The 21361-nt window shown below is 40.6% G+C and overlaps 1 protein-coding gene across 1 annotated transcript; it reads right to left on the reverse strand.

Moving 5' to 3' along the window:
* Positions 1 to 1199: 1199 nt before the first annotated feature.
* Positions 1200 to 11237, reverse strand: LOC308671625 (uncharacterized protein; the record flags this gene model as incomplete). The annotated part of the gene is made up of 2 exons (XM_081333974.1): positions 1200 to 2147; positions 10299 to 11237. 2 exons carry the CDS (start codon positions 11235 to 11237, stop codon positions 1200 to 1202), a joined length of 1887 nt encoding a protein of 628 aa, XP_081190100.1.
* Between the last annotated feature and the right edge of the window lie 10124 nt (positions 11238 to 21361).

Raw genomic sequence — 21361 nt, forward strand, 5'->3', positions numbered from 1 at the left:
GAATACAATAAATACTATGTTCATAATAAAAAAATACCTTCTATTTTCAGATTCTGATCCTCACAAATGTTCTTTTAATATAATGGTAAGAATTAAAATGGACTTGTTTCCCCCTGAATATCACATTTCTCTGTATACGTGAGAAGACGTTTTCCTAGTTGGACTCTGGCTTGTTAGGTGACATTGAGTCACACTTGACTTCTATTGACTTCATGAAAAAATACTTACCATCTTGATCTGCTCCTAGTAATAACATGTAATATGTCTATGGAGATTCTCAGTCATCTATGTCATAATTGTCCCAAAGATGCTTTTTCAGGAGGCAACTGGACTTTTTTGTTTTTCCCCAAAAGATGTTTCGCTTCTCATCCAAGAAGCTTCTTCAGCTCTGACTGGATGGAGAGGAATGGAAGGATTTGTACTCCTATCTCCAGTCTACAACACAGTCCTTTTAACAGTTCCAAGAAGGCTCCACACCCACTTTCTCTACTCAGGTGACCCTGAGGACACAGACAAACCCCCAAGTGGCCTCAATGACTCTCTAAAAGAATACAAATGACCACCTGTCTGCAAGGAATACAAATCCTTCCATTCCCCACCATCCAGTCAGAGCTGAAGAAGCTTCTTGGGTGAGAAGCGAAACGTCTTCAAAGAAAAAACAAGAAAGTCCTGTCAACATATACAGTACTTTCTTTGATTCCACCAGATTTCACTGTTTTTGCTTTTTTTTTTTACTTCTGATAACTTTGCCAAGCATAGTAGTTTTTCTGTTTCATTATCCATTTTCATCCCACTCCCAAAATATGAGGGCTACTCTTGTTGATCAATTTAAAGGAATGCATTTCTTTTGTTGAGTAAGAATACTTACAAGCTACTTGAACAAATCAATCCAGAGCTCTCCAGAGGCACAAATGAACAGATTCAAACTATCTTTCTTCAGACACATTGTGTGGAGATATAGCTTTCTACAGATGTCTCCAAGGTGGGGAGGATGAAAAGAAGGACAAGGAAAGCATGGCCAGCAGCAAGACAGGTGAACTCACTTACAGTGGTGATGAATGCATTGTTGGAAGACATGTAAAAGATTAGGGACAGATCATCATTGAGAAAATGGATCTATGTGATGCTAAGAGTCAATATTTACTTAATGGTACATAGTTAATCAATCAAGAACAGAATCCATTATAGGACTCACCATTTTATTTTGTGGGGAACTTTTTACCCATAGTCAATTTCCTCATTGCTTGTTTTACCTCCTGGTTCCTCAAGCTATAGATCAAAGGGTTCAACATGGGGATCACTACAGTGTAGAACATGGAGATAATTTTGTCCTCATCTACTGTTGAGAAGGAGCTGGGTCTCACATAGGTGAAGAAGAGGGTTCCATAAAAGATAGATACTGTTGTGAGATGGGTTGAACAGGTCGAAAAAGCTTTGCGTCTGCCCTCATTGGAGCGGATTCTCAGGATGGCTAGGACAATGTAGGTATAAGAGACAACAATAATAGAAGTGCTTACGATACCAAGGGTGCAAGACAGACCAAAAAGCACTCCCTTGTTGAGTTGAGTATCTGAACAGGACAAGGATATGACTGCAGGGATATCACAGAAGAAATGGTTAATTAGATTGCCATGACAGAAGGTCAGCTGAAGAGATAAAGCTGTATGTGTGGTAGCATTCAGCATTCCTACTAAATAGGGAATGATTGCCAACCTGGTGCACACTCTCTGTGACATGATGACTGTATACAAAAGTGGATTGGAAATGGCCTTATATCGGTCATATGCCATTACAGCCAAGAGGAAACATTCAGTGGCTAAAAAGAGACAGAAAAACCACATTTGTAGAGCACATCCAGTCAATGAAATATTTCTTTTCTTCACGACCATGTCTAGCAGGATTTTGGGTGTGACAACGGAAGAGTAACAGAGATCTACAAAAGACAAATTGCTTAGGAAGAAATACATGGGGGTATGAAGTTGTGAGCACATCCTGATTAATAGGATCATCCCAACATTTCCAGTCACTGTGATAATATATACCATTAGGAAAAAAGCAAAGAGTGGGATCTGTAGGTTTGGCAAGTCACTAAATCCCACAAAAATGAATTCGTGCACTGTGGTGTAATTCTCCATGGCCATGGCTACCTATATTTTGTAGGAAAAAGAAGGAAATATTTATGTTATCAGTATAACATCCTTCCAAAACCCTGGATATTGCAAACGAGTAAAGGTCATTTTGTAGATTTTCTCAATTAGGGAAAAACAAACAATAGCCTCTAGATTTCTGGACTTTAGGAATGTTGCTTGAATATTTTAGAAAAAGCTCAAGAAAATGGCTCCCATTTTTCTGTGCACATGATTTAAAACAATGGTTTTCAGACTTTATATTTTGAATTCTACTAAGCACATTAACAAAGAACCTGTGTCTCACCAAGAGAGAAAAAGAAAACTGAACCAAACAAAAATATATACATATACATATACATATACATATACATATACATATACATATACATATACATATACATATACATATACATATACATATACATATACATATACATATACATATACATATATACACACACACACACACACACACACACACACACACACATATATATATATATATATATGTGTGTGTGTGTGTGTGTGTGTGTGTGTGTGTGTGTGTGTGTGTGTATCTTTGGTCATTCGGGTTTTTCCCCACGTAGAATTGAAGGTGTAGGAGCAACGTTTTGACGGAATCCCATCCGCGATCCTCAGGCTGGTGGCTTCAGCTTCCTTCTTCTGGAAGAAGCATGTGGTAGTGGAAACCTCAGAAAACCTCAGAAAACACACACACACACACACACACACACACACACACACACACACATATATATACTGTAGATTTATAAATATATTTATCCATTTCAGTAGGTTTGAAGGATATAAAAATTGCAATAATATTGTGGACAATGTTGCTATTATACCCCAACTGAGATCTAATTAGCATGAAGCTGTGTTGGCCTAAGCCTCAGTCAAAAGATACATGGAAATAATAAAAGTTAACTAGAATTGAAGCAGTTGTTTTCCTATTGCGCATTCTCCAACTAAACCCCAACAAGAAATATATCCAAATAATGAGAGCAAACTAGAACTGAAATGTTTGTCACAGGGTAATAGTGTCCACCCAAGCCCTCCCCCATAATAAAACTCATATTATACCTAATCCAAAATTCAAAGGCTGCTCCCGTCACTGGAGGTAGGAAATGCTCTGGTGAGATGCTGTGTTCTTTTGACTCTCAGCACATGTCACTGAAAATGTACACATTTCTTCTGTAGATCACCAGTGGTGCACATTCCAGTAGCTGAGGAACAATGACTTGGAGCTGTATTTGGGGAATCATTTTAGACTTAACACAAGAGTAAGCATGTATAAGCACCCACTATGTCCATGTATAGCAATGTAAAAGGCCACATAAATGTATACACAGAGAGCCAGATGAGTGCAGTGGCTAAAGCATCTGGCTGGAAACTGGGGGATCATGACTTCTAGTCCCTCCCACCAGCTGGAAGACCTTGAACCAGTACCTTTTCTCAGCCCAAGAAGGAGGCAATGCAAACCACTTCTGAAAAAATGCCGAGAAAACTGCAGGAACTTGTCCAGGCAATCTCGAGAATAAAAACATGCACATACATGCATATAGTATACACATATCCAAAATGATCAAGTATTAGAAAAAATCCTCAGAATATTCTGAAACTGTTCCAAATGGTAAAATTGGGTTTAGTTTCTAACTGGATTTCATAGTCATTTCTACCTCATGCTAGAAAGAATACCTGGATTTGGTCCTTCCTTAGGCACGGAAATCAGCTGATGACTTTGGGCTAGTTAGTCTTTTTCACAGCCTTAGGAAGGAGGCAATGGCAAACTATTTCCATTGCCAAGAAAACTACATGGACCTGTCCTTGTAGTGGCCAAGAATCATGAATGACACGAAGAACTGTACAGTGGCATATGTTGGTATTCTTGCTAGTATGACATTCCCTAGATTTATTTCAGGTCCAAATTACATATGATGCTAAATGAATCCCTGGAAATTCTGGGATTTTTACGGTGTATGAGAAGGCTAAGCCAAATCTGTAAGTGATAGTATTTAACTCATTATTCACCCATAGTTTTCTGAAAACTGTTATTAATTAAATGATTCCTAAAGGTGCTTATTGGTAGAATAAGCCACAATAATTATAGAACTCATTGGAAAAAACCCTGATGTTGGAAAGATTGAAGGCAAAAGGAGAAGAGAAAAGCAGAGGAAGAGATGGTTAGATAGTGTCATTGATGCAATGAACATGAATTTCAGCAAACTCTGGGAGACAGTGGACAACAAGGGGGGGGGAGCTGGAGTATTATGGTCCATGGGGTCAGAAAGTGTCAGACACAACCTAACAACTAAACAACAACTGGAATAATTGCAACACCGAGGAAGATGTTTGTAAAAAGCAAAGCGGAAAGGATGAGAATCTCACTTTCACAATGTAAATACTAAATACAGCTTAGATGTACCTAGGCCATAAAAAGCTGGAAGCATCTAGTAAATGCTTTATTTGCAATACTGATGGTAGCTGATGCATCCAAAATGAACCCCTGGGGTTGCTGGCAATACCATTTCATTTCTCAGACTCTAAACTAAAATTTAAATGGTAAGGAAAAAAATAGAAAGGCATAAAGAGAAATGGCAAATTATGTTGCTGCAATTCTACTGCCTCTGAGGAAAAAAAAAAGTACATGTTTTCAAAACTTGGTTTTGAACCGAGATAGAAAGGAAGGTAGAAAACAAAGATGTTTCACCCTTCTTTGCCAATTCATCTCATCTAATGGCAGAGGGCACTGATGGGATCATTAAGGTAGAAGCTTGGGATAGTTAGATAAATGTTGTTTTTAACCTACCCGTTCCCTTGTGCTCTGCTAGTACTTTTTCCTCCTCTAGTTACTTTGAAATTCTTGTTTCACATTGCTGAGAAGGACGCATTTGCTTATTTATTGTCAAGGATGTCATTTCTGATTATATAAATTCAGGAAATGCCTGAAAGAGAGCATCATGAAGGTGACCTGGATTGATTCTTGAACTCTTTCTCTGCAATGGCTATATTGGAACAGATTTTATATACTGAGGGACTGAACCTGGGGATTTTGACCTCCCAATGGGATTGATCTCTAGTGGCAATTACAATTACATTAATAGCTTTAATGGTAGAAATGATTTCCACTGCAATGTCATTTGATGATCCACCTTCTACACAAGAATATTGTGTAAAATGTTGGTGCATGAACAGTGATGATGACATATTGGCCCAAGTCATGGGCTTTCAGAGTTCTTCAGGATGAACATCCTGTTAGTTTAAAAAAAATCCTAGATTCCCTGATCAAGAGGAAAAGATCCACCTAGAAAATAAACAAATGTTCTCCCCTAAGGCTTAGAAAAATTTCTATCAATGCTGTCTTTAAGTGAACTTCCCCCCACAACCAGACCTATCAAGGAACTCATCCAGTTCTTGTGGAGTCTTAGGGTTTCACAGAACACCATTTGGAAAATCCCAGCCTTTGTAATTAATCTAGAGCAGGGGTGTCAAACTCAATTTCATTGAGGGCCGCATCAGCATTGTGGTTGCCCTCAGGGGGCTGGGTGGGTGTGGCCTGGGTGGGTGTGGCCTACTTAGTGGGCGTGGCTAGAGTGCGTATGGCCTACTGGGTGGGCGTGGCCAGCTCTACATCATTCGCAACAAGGGTGCCTATGGGGGCCTGGGCATTAGTTGGACAGATCTGAGGGTCTCTGGCAGGAGGAGGGTCTCTGGGCCAGGGCCAAGGCAGTGGGGGCCGTTCCCTCACTGTTTCCAGGATGGCTTCGCGGGCCGCATGAAACCACTTCACGGGCCGGATCTGGGCCCCGGGCCTTGTGTTTGACATGTCTGATCTAGAGTATTTAAACTCTGTTTTCCTATAACAACTCATATGGGGTAACATAACACACTAAAGTGATTTCCTCCACTAGTGATTTAGAACACCCTCATAACAAGTCATTATTAAAATGATATAAATTATTTCTGAATTACTGTTATTTTGGTACCAATCAAAGATGCTTTATGTCAGTAGTGCATTTAAGTCAAGCAAACAATAAGTCACACTAAGGAAAACAAACTTAAGACTTGGCATGCTTTGTAAATCAGTTTTAACTTTTATGGGCTCTGAAGTCTGGCTTCATGAATTATGTGGCAGCCATGGCTAGGGGGTCCTTTGCATAGATTTAGGTTTTATGTCAGTTGTTCCTGTCCCTGGACTGGGGGGCCCTGATCCCAGTCATCCATGTCCTTGTGACCTCCAGGGTGGGCTATTGCATGGACTATTTACTCTATGTGGAGCTGCTCTTGAAGAGTATTCAGAAGTTTCAACTGATGCAGAATATGGCACATGGGCAGTTTCTGGTGCCATACTTGGTACATATGATGTCGCTGCTCTGCAAGCTGCATTGGCTGCATCTGTTTCATAGTACAATTCAAGATTTAAAGTTTTCATGGCTTAGGATTGGGTTACTTACAAAACTGTCTCTCTCCAATTGTTTCTATACATCCTATGTCAGTCTGGTCTAGTGGTGAGGGCACCAAGCTGGAAACCGGTAAATCATATTGAGACTTGTCTTAGACATAAAAATCTGGCTGGGTGACTTTGGGCCAGTCACTCTCTCTTAGCCCAACTCACCTCATAAGGTTGTTGTTGCAGGGGAAAATAGGAGGAGAGAGTAGTAGTAAGTACATTGATTTACCTTGAGGGGTTTTTTATATACAATTAATAAAGATGGGATTAAAGCATATCTTTAAAAGAGAACATCCTCATGTTCAGTGTGATGACAGAGCAGGATGGAGATACAACTGCAGGGATGTCACAGAAGAAGTGTTTGATGTGTTCCAGTTTAACTGGAAAGATAATATTGTTTATATTGTGGCATTTAGCACCGCAAAGATATAGGAAATAATTACCAAGAGAGTGAAAACTCTTTCTGACCCTCAATTTTCACCTGTTTACATTTACTTAAACTCTGTCCCATTTGTCATTAGATTGACCACTTACTCAATTTAAATTGATCCTTCTGGAGCTCTTCACAACTTGGAGTTCTTGAATAATGTAGTATGATCAAGAAACTTGGCTAGCTCAATTGCTTATCTATAAATCGAAAACTTTTATGATGTGCATCAGAGAGGGCAGAAAGACTCTGAAATAATTACATGGTGGTATTTTCTGTGCCAGAAGGCATTGCTGTCATATGGCAAAGAAGGAGATGCTAGTTCTTTCAGTAGGAGAAGTGGATGCTGCTGTGATACAGAAAGAGCATAGCGGAAGAGGAAGATTTTGTTACCCGGTCTCTTTCAAACTCTACTCAGTCAACACTCAGCAGTTGTCATAATCTATGATTCAGAGTCTGACTCTGACCTGGAATCTGACAATGTTGCTCCAGCTGAGCTTGTGTTTCAGGATAGTCAGCCTCAGGAATCAGGAAGAGCAGTCAGATGACAGGGCAAAACTCCTAAGACCAAGATCTAGGCAAATCCAGAGGTGAGCAGAGCAACATTCCTCCATGCGGCTTCTCACTAAGCATAGGGCAAGACATATGTAAATACAGCCAACTGGCTACAGAAATTTAAATAGCTCCTTTGTTTGCAGTCTTTGTTGGAGATAACATTTTGATAACATTGTGATTTTGATCACAAAAAAGATGTTGAGACCTTGGAAAAAGTTCAGAGAAGAGCAACTAAGATGATCAAAGGCCTGGAAACTAAAACATACGAAGAACGGCTGCGGAACTTGGGTTTGGCCAGTCTAAAGAAAAGAAGAAATAGGGGAGACATGATAGCAGTGTTCCAGTATCTGAGAGGCTGCCACAAGGCAGAGGGGGCCAAGTTGTTTACCAAAGCACCAGAGCGAAGGACGGGAAACAATGGTTGGAAACTGATCAAAGAGAGAAGCAACCTGGAATTAAGGAGAAACTTCCTGACAGTGAGGACAATCATCCAGTGGAACAGCTTAATCCCAGAAATTGTGGGTGCTCCATCACTGGAGATTTTTAAGAAGAGACTGGACATTCACTTGTCTGATACTGTATTCTCCTGCTTGAGCAGGAGGTTGGATTAGAAGACCTCCAAGGTCCCTTCCAGCTCTATTCTATTCTATTCTATTCTATTCTATTCTATTCTATTCTATTCTATTCTATTCTATTCTATTCTATTCTATTCTATTCTATTCTATTCTATTCTATTCTATTCTATTCTATTCTATATCCTAGCTTTTGCATCTTATTCATGACTCTTGATCATTGGACTGGCTGATTACCCAATTTGGCATTCTGTGATTCTTGGGATATATTTGGACCATGCTATTATTTCCTGGAGTGTATTTGGCTCTCTTCGGGCAAACTCTCTCACTAGGCTTTTGATTCACATTGCTGTCTGACTATTTTACAACATGGGGATTATAGCAGTGATGGATGCTTACCAAGGCAACTGAAATGACTCATAAGATAGGCGAGATGAGGAACATTAGATAATCAGCCTAGTGATTTTGTCTTTTAATGGAGGCAGAGTAGCATACCCTTAGGTCTTTTTTTCATCTGAATAATAATGCTTTTCCTTTATGCCAATGTGGGCAATCTGCAGACTGCCTTCAGTCAACTGGGTTTCATTTGTGGCATTCTAGCATGCTGAGATCACCTCGCTAAGCTTTGATTGATTTTCAGTGGTATTATTTTTGGTAGGCAAATCTTACCATATACTCAAACTCCCCCTGTAATGACTTAAAATCATGCTGCCAAATTTCCCTGGTACAATTTTGTGCATTTTTAAATGATTTAAAACTCGGGGCCCCCATCATCTGGCATTATATTATCAGTCATTTTATATTGTCAACCTGTGTAGTTTTCTTGCTAAAATGCTGAAGTGGCTTTACCATTGCTTTCTCCTGTGCAGCATGAAATGATGTATTTGCTGTTACTGCTAAAGGATCATTTGCCTCCAGTATCTTCTTTTATCCCTATTGGCTGGTACAGGTGCCTGCTTGCTTTGGCTTGGCAGCTGGGATGACTTTCACTTCCTGGGTGAACCTTCTGGCAGTATATATGCCTGGCATAAAGTCCTGGAATTGTCTGCTCTTCTGTTCTGTACCAGCCTGCTACCGGCCTTGCAGAAAGGCAACCCCTGTACAAACGGCAGAGGCTGGAAAACGTCTGCCAAATTTATTACACAAACAAACAACAAAACATGAAACAAGATACCGGAGCTTTGATCCTCTATCGGAGCGGTTGCTTTCAGCAAACCAGCCCTCCCCCAGACACTCCCTTTATAAGAGTTCAGGGCGTGGCCTCTCTTTGCCTCCTTCCGAGAAGTCCCACAGCCTTTCTCTGCTTGCTCCTACTTGACTGCCTCCTGCGTCGGGCGTCCTTGAACAGGGCCAGCTGTGGGTCATCATCATCCGCACTGTCGGGCTCGCGCAGCTGAGTCTCCACCAAGTAAGAGGGGCCTGGCTGGGGGCTCTGCGGAGCCTCCAAGCCATCATCAGCAAGTTCTTCTTCAACACCCCCCTCCTCCCCCTCGTCTGAGTCATCCGACTCGACTGCCGAACCCACAGGCTGACCCTGAATCACAACATCTTCCATCCTAGGAACACCCCCCCCTCACACACAAAATTAAGCAGCATATTAGTGATGTAGGGGGGATCCTTCTCATATAGAATTGTAAAACACTTCTTCTAGTATTTCCTTCCTTCAGTTCAATATAATTTCATAATTTTAAACCTGAATTCCTAGAGGCTTCTTGTGTTCTCTCACTACCCACTAGCTCATTCTCCCCTTTCTCTCCCTGTCCCCTGTCTCTCCATCCAAATCAGTGCACTTTTGCCTTTCTTCATGATAATTATTCTGTTTTATTTCTTATCATGTTCTCCCATGTTATTCTTTTTATGCACATTGTACCAGTGTATCTTTCATTACTTTTTTTTGCAGCAATGGTTCTCTTGTATAGATGTTTTCCTTAGCTCCAGCTTCTTTCACTTTCTCATTCTACACAAGAGTCTTTTTTATATCTTCCAGAAGCATAATTCCACATAATCTTTCGTTAAGCAGATATTTAAAAGTTAACAGTCTGCCCTTCTCAACTTTATTGTTTCAAAATAATAAGTATTCCTTGGATATACAATCCTCTATGCATATGCTTTCTGCTCGGTGCCCAGTGCAATTTGTAATTCTCAAGTTTGAGGAAGTGTTATGCCTGACCAGAAACCCATCTCTTCCTCACTATCCTTTTCAGGGCTTCCTTCACCTCCTTATTCCTTAGGCTATAGATCATAGGATTTACCATAGGAATCACTACTGTATAAAAGACAGCAGCAACTTGGTCTTGCACTTCACTGTCGCTTGAGGAAGGCTTCAGGTAGATGAAAAGAATTGTGGTGTAGAACAAGGTAACAGCCATCAAATGGGAGCCACAGGTAGAGAAGGTCTTCTTCCTTCCCCCGCTTGAGTGGATTCTTTGAATAGCAGTGATAATGTAGATATAAGAGATAAGGATGGTGAGGAATGAACATAGTCCTATCAGTGAAGAGATCACAAAAAGCAGAATCTGGTTGAGTTGAGTGTTTGAACAGGCAAGCTTCAGAATTAAAGGTACATCACAAAAAAAATGGTTTATGACATTGGAACTGCAAAAGGGAAGGCGAAATGTAGTGTTTGTGTGTACCATGCCATTGGCACAACCCACAAGGTAGGAAGCCAGCACCAGGAAAATGCAAACCTTCTTGGACATGACAGTAGGATACAATAGTGGATTACAGATGGCCACATAACGGTCATAGGCCATAGCAGCTAGCAGGAGACATTCTACACTTGCAAACACAGCATAGAAGTAGAACTGAGCAGCGCAGCCAATGAAAGAAATTGATTTCTTTTCAGCCAAGAAATTCACCAGGGTTTGAGGGACAATGACAGTAGAGTAACAGATATCTGAGAAGGACAGGTTGCTAAGGAAAAAGTACATAGGTGTTTGGAGATGGGAGTCAAGACGAATCAGTGCAATCATTCCTAGATTTCCGAGAAGAGTGATCACATAGATGGCTAGAAACACCACAAAAAGAGAGGTGCTGACCACTGGATTATCTGTGAATCCAACAAGGATGAATTCAGACACTGTGGTTTGATTCCATTGGGCCATGGCATTAGTTCAGTAAGCCTGTAAGACAAAGAAAATTGTCAGGTCCAAGCCCAGAGGACCTAGCAAACTCCAACTGGGTCCAGTCCTTTATCTGCTTATTCCTAATCGGCAGAAGGTTGCTAAACTAGCTATACCCTTGGAAGGTTATAGCTAGTTTAGTAGATATATATCCCGAAAGATTCTAGGATGAAGCTACCCCAAACCTCTTCACCCCTCCCCTTAGGACTGCATAGTCTCTTATTTTGGGCTTCTCTCTGATGGAAAGTATACCCTCATCCTTAGGAAACTAATTTAATTCATTTTAATTTTATATTATCTTTTATATTGTATTTTATGCTGCCCTGTAAACCGCCCTGAGTCCTTCGGGAATAGGGCGGTATAAAAATCTAATAAAATAAAATAAAATAAATAAATAAATAAATAAAGCTTTGTGATACCAAAGCTCCACTATTTATTCAGTCACACATTCTTCCACAAAGATGGACTGACACATACTCCTGTAAATCTAAAAATGTTAAGAGTCATTTAAAATACAGGTATATAGCTATTATTGCTCATTCTCTTTTATGACTCCTTTTTGTTGCAATTTATTACATATGTTAAAACAACCTAGGAACACATATAATAATTAAAGACATAAATGTGATGCTGAATTATACTCCAGATAGAGGGAATCTAACATTTTATGAAGAATTCAGCAAAGAAAATTGTTCTATAGAGGTAAAAGAAGAAGTATGCTGCTGGTATTAAACCATAGAATCAAGAAATGGATACTTTTGTCAGTTTTGAACATGCCTTTATATTGCACAGATAAGAAGATGGAATAGCATGTTTCCATATGGTCTAGATTTAAATAATATGTTAATGAATTCATTTACTGCAATATTAATATTATATGGCTCATTTTTTCTCTTCAGTTTTAGTTCATGTAATCACTATTTTGTATATGTTTTTTTCTTATTGTATTATCAGTGTTGCATTATAATTATTAGGATATACATATTACAAAATAAATAAGTATTCTTCCCCCAATGTGAAATAAATCTTTGCAGACCTGTATACATCATAGTAAACATCAAGACCAAAAAGCATATATATATAAAAATCACAGGGCTCACACCCAGGATAATACTGATAGGTATTCACAAGCAGATAGAGGAAATAAATAGAATACAAACAAACTTCAATCAATTTGATTTTGCAGAATTTTATAAAATAGTTGCCACTTGTGAATTTTTAACATTTTAAATGTTTGCTCTTGAAACGGAGAACATTGTTAGAAACATATTATCAAGGGAAGCCTTAACATGTTTAGGCTATACTTCATGCACCCTTATTGGAAACATTTAATATTTTATTTTAAAAATCTAGTAAATAGATTTAAGCATTTAATTTAAGAATTTAAGCATTCTTTTTGCTTAAAACCAAGACTACCCTATTCCAACAGGTACTGCTATAGCCTATTTGCTGCCTAAAAGAAAAAGGCATCAAAAAGCATTTCTCTTCGGTTGATGTGTGTTATCACATTCAGGTCCAAATACACCTGCAAACTGCAGAAAACATGAGACTGCAGTGTGGAGAAAACAAGACTGAAGGGAAACACAATAGATATGCTCAAGTACATAAAAGAAAATGCAGAGAAAATGGGCAAGAACTGTTTCTCATGCAGAAACTAAGAGTAGAAGTAACAGGTGAAAGTTGCAGTGACCTGGAACAGTCAAACTATGAAGCTAACTAAATGTCTATGGAGATTCTCATAGTCATCCAAGTCATGGCTAAGCCAAAGAGCTTCTCATTCAGCTCTGAAGAAGCTTCTTGGATGAGAAGTGAAATGTTTTCAAAGAAAAACAAGAAAGTTGCCTCTTCAACAAGCTCCTTTGGGTCAAACTGTGAAGGTTGTGGGCTATCCATTTCTGGAGGTTTTTAAGAAGGGATTAGTCAGCCACTTCTCAATGGCTGAATTGGTATTTCTGCACATTGCAGAAGGTTGGATTAAATGATCTGTATGCCCCCTTCCAACCTTACAGTTCTGTTACTCTATGAAAATTCCCCATACTTAACTTCATCTGAAGGATACACAAGGGCAGGGGTCGGCAACCTAAAAAAGAAAAAGAGCCACTGGGAACCGGTTCCATCACAAATTAAAAAAAGAGGGAGCCGCGTGCGTGTGTCCATGCACGCGCATGCGCAAAAAGGTTTTTTGCGCATGCGCGGACGCACGCGGCTGCCATTTTTTTAAAAATGAGATGGAACCGGTTCCCGGTTGCCCGACGGCGACGGCCCGTCTGCAAAGCTGCCGCTTTCGGCAGCTTTGCAGATGGGCCGTGGCAGCTTCCTCAAAGAGCGGCGCCCCTGCCCATTCCGAGAGGTGCGCGCGCACCTCTCCGAACGACCGCAGGTGCGCGCGTACCTCCGCGCGAATGGGCAGCGGTGCCGCTCTTTGAGGAAGCTGCCGCGGCCCGTCTGTGAAGCTGCCGAAAGCGGCAGCTTAGCAGACGGGCCGCGGCAGCTTCCTCAAAGAGCGGCGCCCCTGCCCATTCCGAGAGGTGCGCGCGCACCTCTCCGAATGACCGGAGTTGCGCGCGCACCTCCCCAAACCTTTGGGGAGGTGCGCGCGTACCTCCGTGCGAAGGGGCAGCGGCGCCGCTCTTTGAGGAAGCTGCCGAAAGCGGCACCGCTGCCCGTTCGCACGGAGGTACGCGCGCACCTCCCCAAAGGTTTGGGGAGGTGCGCGCGCAACTCCGGTCGTTCGGAGAGGTGCGCGCGCACCTCTCGGAATGGGCAGGGGCGCCGCTCTTTGAGGAAGCTGCCGCGGCCCGTCTGCTAAGCTGCCGCTTTCGGCAGCTTCATAGACGGGCTGCGGCAGCTTCCTCAAAGAGCGGCACCGCTGCCCATTCGCGCGGAGGTACGCGCGCACCTCCGGTCGTTCGGAGAGGTGCGCGCGCACCTCTCGGAATGGGCAGGGGTGCCGCTCTTTGAGGAAGCTGCCGCGGCCCGTCTGCTAAGCTGCCGCTTTCGGCAGCTTCACACACGGGCCGCGGCAGCTTCCTCAAAGAGCGGCACCGCTGCCCATTCGCGCGGAGGTACGCGCACACCTCTCCAAAGGTTTGGGGAGGTGCGCGCGCACCTCCGCCCATTCGGGGAGGTGCGCGTGCACCTCTCCAAACGGGCGGTGCCACTCTCCATTTGGAGAGGTGCGCGCGCACCACTGCCCGTTGGAAGAGGTGCGCGCGCACCGGGCGGCTGGGAGCCGCAAGGGACGGCTCAAAGAGCCGCATGCGGCTCCGGAGCCGCAGGTTGCCGACCTGTGCACAAGGGCATACCATTTCTTGTAGGTAGTGGATGGACTCCACCCCTAATTTTTGCACACACCCCCATGATCATTCCAGTTGATCTGTGATGGCACATGCTTTAGTAATATTTTCCCCTTTAACAGGTATGTCAAATCTTGCAGCTTATTCTTTCCCAATTAACGACAAAGAAGAAAGGAAAAAAAATCCATTTCAAAAGGAAAATACAGCTCTTGTCTGAGAAATATTTCCTGCTATTATGGAATCAGCCACAGATGCCACAGCCAGAGCACAACAGCTTGCTCTCTAAGAAAGGACATTGGTATTTACCTTCCTCTGAGGAAGATGTTGTGGGGTGTCATCTGAGATGGCTGCAACTTATTCATGGTCACCGAAGCCATTCATAAGCATTCTTGTGACTGATTGTAATATCTCAGTGTGGTCTTATTTTGATTGTATCTGTGGAGAGAGACATTTGCTCCAGTTCTGAATGAATGATGTACCAAGCCAATCATGCTCTATCACATGATTTTAACTTAATATGAAATTTTGGAAGGATCTTAGCTCCGGCCTTGTGCTTATCTCATTATAAATCAGTGGAACTACTTTGGAACATGCTTCAAAGGGGTTGCCATTCTAATCCATTCTAGCCAAAACAACAGACAGAGCAAGTAAGAGCTGAGGAGCAATGGGAGTTCTGAATTATTGACAAACTGTTACTTATTGTTGCTTGCTCTCTGCAGGTTTCTGTTCATTTTTTTAAGCACTGCATTTCTTTTTCATCTGAGAGATCTCATAAGATTAATTCTCCTGAAGCCTCTGAAAAGTCTGGTGGCATGACAACAATTTAATTGGAATAACTAGAACAAAATATTATGCTGTGTAACATAATTATTCCATAGGTTTAAGGAATTACAAAGTTTGTGACACTGCTCAAAGTAAAGTAATATTTTGCAAAGACTTACTTATTCTGATTCACAGAAAATTGAGACTTGTAAGGGATCAAAACCTTCATCTACACTTGTTTAAAATTAATGTTGAGATAGATTTCTTTTTAAATGGGCATGTTGTAGTTGCTACTGAAAATATCCTAGAGCAAGTCTTTGGACCTTACCCTCTCTCCCCACCTCATATTTCTTCAGGCCACCCCTGATTGATTTCAAGGAAAGAATTAAAACTGAAATTTGGAATAGATAGTTCTGGGACTGTGAAAGAATTTTTCACCAGTAATGCTGTGAACTCAGAGTTAGCCCAAAATATTTTGCCTCTGGAGACAAAGAAGAAAATAATGTCTCCTCTTCCATTCCTTTTACAAGACTGAACTCAGCTGACAATAGATAATTTAACATTGACATGAGGGCAATATCTCCATTACTCTTGCAGGTCCCTCTATTAATTTAGAAGCCCTGGTCAGATTTTAGGGCATAATATTCTCGCCTCAAATATCTTGCTAATGCTTCCCTAAAGAAATTACAGCACTTTGTCCAATGATAGGACTAGTTTTATATTAATTTAGCAAAAATCTTAAGAAGTAAATTTTTATTTTGAAAAAGAGGCCCCTCTAATAATAAAGATACCACCAATTATTTAGTAGGAGAGCCCAAAACCACTTTCTGAAGCTGTACCTCTTTACTTAGGACATGTTTTAGGTTGGTATGCTGCATAATCCTGAAAGTGACTTTATAAATTGCCATTTTTGAAAGCCAGTAGCATTGCTCATGTTTTAAACATTAAAATAGTCATTAACTATCTTCTATAAACATTAAGACATTATAGAAAAGAAAACATTCAAATAGAACTGTGATCAAAGAAAATTGGGTCAATTTCATGAAAAGAATACCTGTTCCTTAAGAATGTACTACTTTAGTTACTCTCTATTAAAAGGGCAGTGCTAATGTCTAATGGTATTAATTCTCTCAATGCTTTTGGAAAAGGAAGGGTAAGAGTCATTTTCTCTTCACTCTTTGAATTAAAACGATCAATTTATCCCAGTAAGGCAATAAAGGCAAATGTTATCACTGTTCTTTTTGTATGTACAGCAGTTGGAATTTCAGTAGGTGTTGCTTTTCTCACCACTGTAGAAGAAACAGGACCTGGCAATATTCTACACCTCTTCATTTTTGCATCATGACATCCTAAATTCCACTTTTCTCTCAAATTCTTTTATCAAAGACCCTGACCAAATGACACACATGAAGGTAGAATTTTGCAATACTCCTGTGCTGCAAATTAATTCTGAACCAATGTTAATTGGGGAGGAAATAATACTTCCCAAGCACAATATAAAACATCTAAAAGTCTAATGGTGTATCTGCCTTCAATTCATGCTGTACGTTCTCTTATCTTTCATTCCAGCCTAGGGGTGAGGAAAAGGAGATAGTTGGATTAGGTTGTTCTTTTAGAGTCAATTATCATCATTTTACACTTACCATTTATGTCACAGCTTGTCTCCTTTTTTTTTTGCCTCTGATAAAGCTAGAGAGTCTCATGAATATTTACAAAAATTCTGGGCATACACTCTTTCTTTTAATATTAATTCTATGGGAATACACATTTCTTTCCCTCCATATCCTCCTGTCTGCTTTAGCCCTGCCACTACATCTCACTAAGCACAGCTTCAAAGTCCTTCCTCTTTATGGGCTTTTATCATTAGAGACAAATCTTTATATGGTGGATTTGTTAATTTGGGTCCTCCTCCCTGAGGATCTCCTATGCTCAGCAGCACAGATAAAGGAAAGATAGTTATTCATTTGCTTATTTCCAAATGAAATAAATACAAAGCGAATGCTGCATCTATATTCAGGCCACAGAGGAAGATAGACTGCTAATTCCCAAACTGAATTAATTTAGTTGTAACCAGGATCAGTTTAAGGAATTTGAAGACCCAATGCACTTGCCAACCCTGCAAGGTAGAGCAGATCTGAAAATAAAATTCACAGGAAGACTAAAATAATATTTTATTGATAGTGTATAATAACAGAATCTTACAAGTTTGACTGTGATTTTCCTCCTTTCCCTCTTTTACCCAGGGAGTCTTCTTAATACTGTTTCTGTTCCCAGCACTTAAGGAATGCTTTTGTCAATTTCTCTTACATAACAGTTTCGGTATATTTGCTTCAAAATGACTTCCCTGGCTTTCTATATGACCCACAACCCTAGCGTGATACTGCAGTTAGGTTCTTCCAAATGAGATGGAGGCGGAAACAATAGTAGGTTTGTTTGCATTGACAAACCAATCTGGTAACACACATCATGTAATAAAATCCTCTTTTAGAAGAATTGTGGTATTGGTCTGATCTACCCATTGTCTACAACTGAGGACTTGGCTTGCTTCAAACCCCTTTTGGTCTGATTTGTGTGTGGCTAACATGCGTCCCCATTAGCTCTATACTTGAACTTTACCCCTTGAAAATCTTTTTAGCTCAGTCAACTTTTCATTTGGCTTGTGATAAATATGAAGCACTCTCTCAGGAGTAGAGTGACAAGGATAGGTAGTCTTTTTTTTCACTTTTGCAAATTCTGATGCATGCCCATAACTCACATCTTTCTATTGTTCTGCTACAACCTTGGCTTTTCTGGGCTACAATGTAGCTATGTGTTATGACTCCTAAAACAGGTACTAGTTGTGATTCAGGAGAATCAATGTGTTCACTTCATATGTGTGTTATGATTAAATTCCATTTATATCATGTGATCTTCATGGACTTCATGGTAAAGATCTGTCTCAATTCAAGTCCTTAATGATGTTGGATTACAATATCTGTTGGATCTGCAGTTGGGAAAAGAGTCCAAAGCACCTTGTGTAGATTTTGTGGATGATTCTAATTCTGAAATATTTTTAAATACTTAGAAAGCTTCCCATTTTTTTAGCCTGGGAAAAAGAAATAAGTTACTATACTTTTTGGTATTATGGAATAAAAAGATTGAAGAAATTAAAACATTATATGTGGAAGATATATACCAAATTTCATAGACATTGACAAAAAATGAACGAATTACATGTCTTTTAAATCTCTACATTTAAGCAGCCCTAATTTTTGTTTATAAAAAAATTCCTATATAATATAAAGGTAAAGGTAAAGGTTCCCCCGCACATGCGTGCTAGTCATTTCCGACTCTAGGGGGCGGTGCTCATCTCCGTTTCAAAGCCGAAGAGCCAGCACTTGTCCGAGGACGTCTCCGTGGTCATGTGGCCGGCATGACTAGACGCCAAAGGCGCACGGAACGCTGTTACCTTCCCACCGTAGTGGTCCCTATTTTTCTACTTGCATTTTTACGTGCTTTTGAACTGCTAGGTTGGCAGAAGCTGGGACGAGTAACAGGCGCTCACTCTGCTACGCGGCACTCGGGATTCGACCTGCCAAACTGCCGACCTTCCGATCGACAAGTTCAGCATCCTAACCCACTGAGCCACCGCGTCCCTTATATAATATAGGAAAGCTGTATTCTAAGGAATATAGTATGGGTGTCAAGGTTCTGATTGATGATCACAATGAAATAAGCACAGCTGAGACATTCCAGTATCTAATGCAAAACTTTATTGAGCACACCATATCGGCATTGATGAATAGAAAACCAGCTCTGGCAAAATTGGCACCAAATCAGTAAATTAAAAGTATAGAAACTCCCTTCCCACTGAAAGTGCAGGTCACATTACCCAAATAATCTTCAGACAATTATTATGAGAGAAAGCCTTCATCCTTTAATAAACAATCTTGAATGACCTTGGTTCTCAGGCTTCACAGCTCTGCACCTGCAAATGCACATTTCTTCAAGCTTGTCAATGGGAAGAGCAATAGAACTCAGTGCAATAATTGATACTTTTAATAAAAGTAAGTCCAGAAATTCTAAACTATGCTTTCTATTAACAAGTTGCCCATACTTCTAATAAAATTTGCTTTATAAAAAGATCTGGTGAGGGACATCCATGTCAAATTACATGCAAGTTGCCCAAAGTTTATTCAGTGGTAAGGAAGTGGTGGCAAAGAATGTTCGTTTTCATTACATTGGATTGATAAGGCATAAGAGATGAGTTTTCTTATTATCTATCTATCTATCTATCTATCTATCTATCTATCTATCTATCTATCTATCTATCTTCTTCATCTTCAGCATCAGCATCAGCATCATCTATCCCTATCAATCATCTGTTGGTCATGTTGATAAAAAAAAACAGTCCAACCTACCAAAACCAGTGCCATAAAAAACAGAATAGAAACACAAGTTAAGATAGGCAAGAAAATGGTAAGTGAACACCTGTCCAGCCTAGACGAGTTCAAATCACCAGGACCAGATGGATTACACCCCAAGGTTCTCAAGGAACTGGCAGACGTGATCTCAGAACCACTGAACTATATTTTTCAAAGATCCTGGAGCACTGGGGAACTACCAGAGGACTGGAAGAGAGCTGATGTAGTTCCCATCTTCAAAAAAGGGAAAAAAATAGATCCAGGAAACTACAGACCTATCAGCCTGACCTCAATACCTGGGAAGATTCTGGAAAAGATAATCAAACAACAAATCAGCGAACACCTTGATGCAAACAAAGTCATCACTAAAAGTCAACATGGGTTTGTCAAAAACAGATCATGCCAGACAAATCTGATTACATTCTTTGACCAAGTGACAAAATTAGTGGACCAGAGGAATGCTGTAGATATAATTTACTTGGACTTCAGTAAGGCATTTGATAAAGTAGATCACAACCTACTACTTGATAAGATAGAAAAATGTGGGTTAGATAGCATCACCACCAGATGGATTCATAGCTGGCTGACAGGCCGTACTCAGCGTGTGGTCCTCAATGGAACCGCATCTACATGGAAGGAAGTGTGTAGTGGGGTGCCCCAGGGCTCTGTTCTGGGCCCAGTGCTCTTCAATATCTTCATTAACGATTTGGATGAGGGGATAGATAGGGAACTCATCAAATTTGCAGACAACACCAAGCTGGCAGGAATAGCCAATACTCCAGAAGATAGGCTTAAAATACAGGAGAATCTGGACAGACTTGAACACTGGGCGCTATCTAACAAAATGAAATTCAATGGTGAAAAAAGTAAGGTTCTACATTTAGGCAGGAAAAATCAAATGCACAGGTATAGTATAGGTGGTCCTCAATGGAACTGCATCTACATGGAAGGAAGTGTGTAGTGGGGTGCCCCAGGGCTCTGTTCTGGACCTAGTGCTCTTCAATATCTTCATTAACAATTTGGATGAGGGGATAGATGGGGAACTCATCAAATTTGCAGATGACACCAAGCTGGCAGGAATAGCCAATACTCCAGAAGATAGGCTTAAAATACAGAAGGATCTGGACGGACTCGAACACTGGGCGCTATCTAACAAAATGAAATTCAATGGTGAAAAAAGTAAGGTTCTATATTTAGGCAGGAAAAATCAAATGCACAGGTATAGTATAGGTGGTACCTTGCTCAATAGTAGTAACTGTGAGAGGGATCTCAGAGTCCTAGTAGACAATCACTTCAATATGAGCCAGCAGTGTGCTGCAGCTGCCAAAAAAGCCAACACAGTGCTAGGTTGCATTAGCAGAGGGATAGAATCAAGATCAAGTGAAGTACTAATACCACTTTACAATGCTTTGGTAAGGCCACACCTGGAATACTGCATCCAGTTTTGGTCACCACGATGTAAAAAAGATGTCGAGACTCTAGAAAGGGTACAGAGAAGAGCAACAAAGATGATTGGGGGACTGGAGGCTAAAACATATAGGGAACGGTTGCTGGAATTGGGTATGTGTAGTTTAACAAAGAGAAGAGTGAGGGGTGACATGATAGCAGTGTTCCAATATCTCAGGGGCTGCCACAAAGAAGAGGG

This window comes from Vipera berus, assembly GCF_964194415.1.
Source record: "Vipera berus genome assembly, chromosome: 1".
In the NCBI taxonomy this organism is placed as follows: Eukaryota; Metazoa; Chordata; class Lepidosauria; order Squamata; family Viperidae; genus Vipera; species Vipera berus.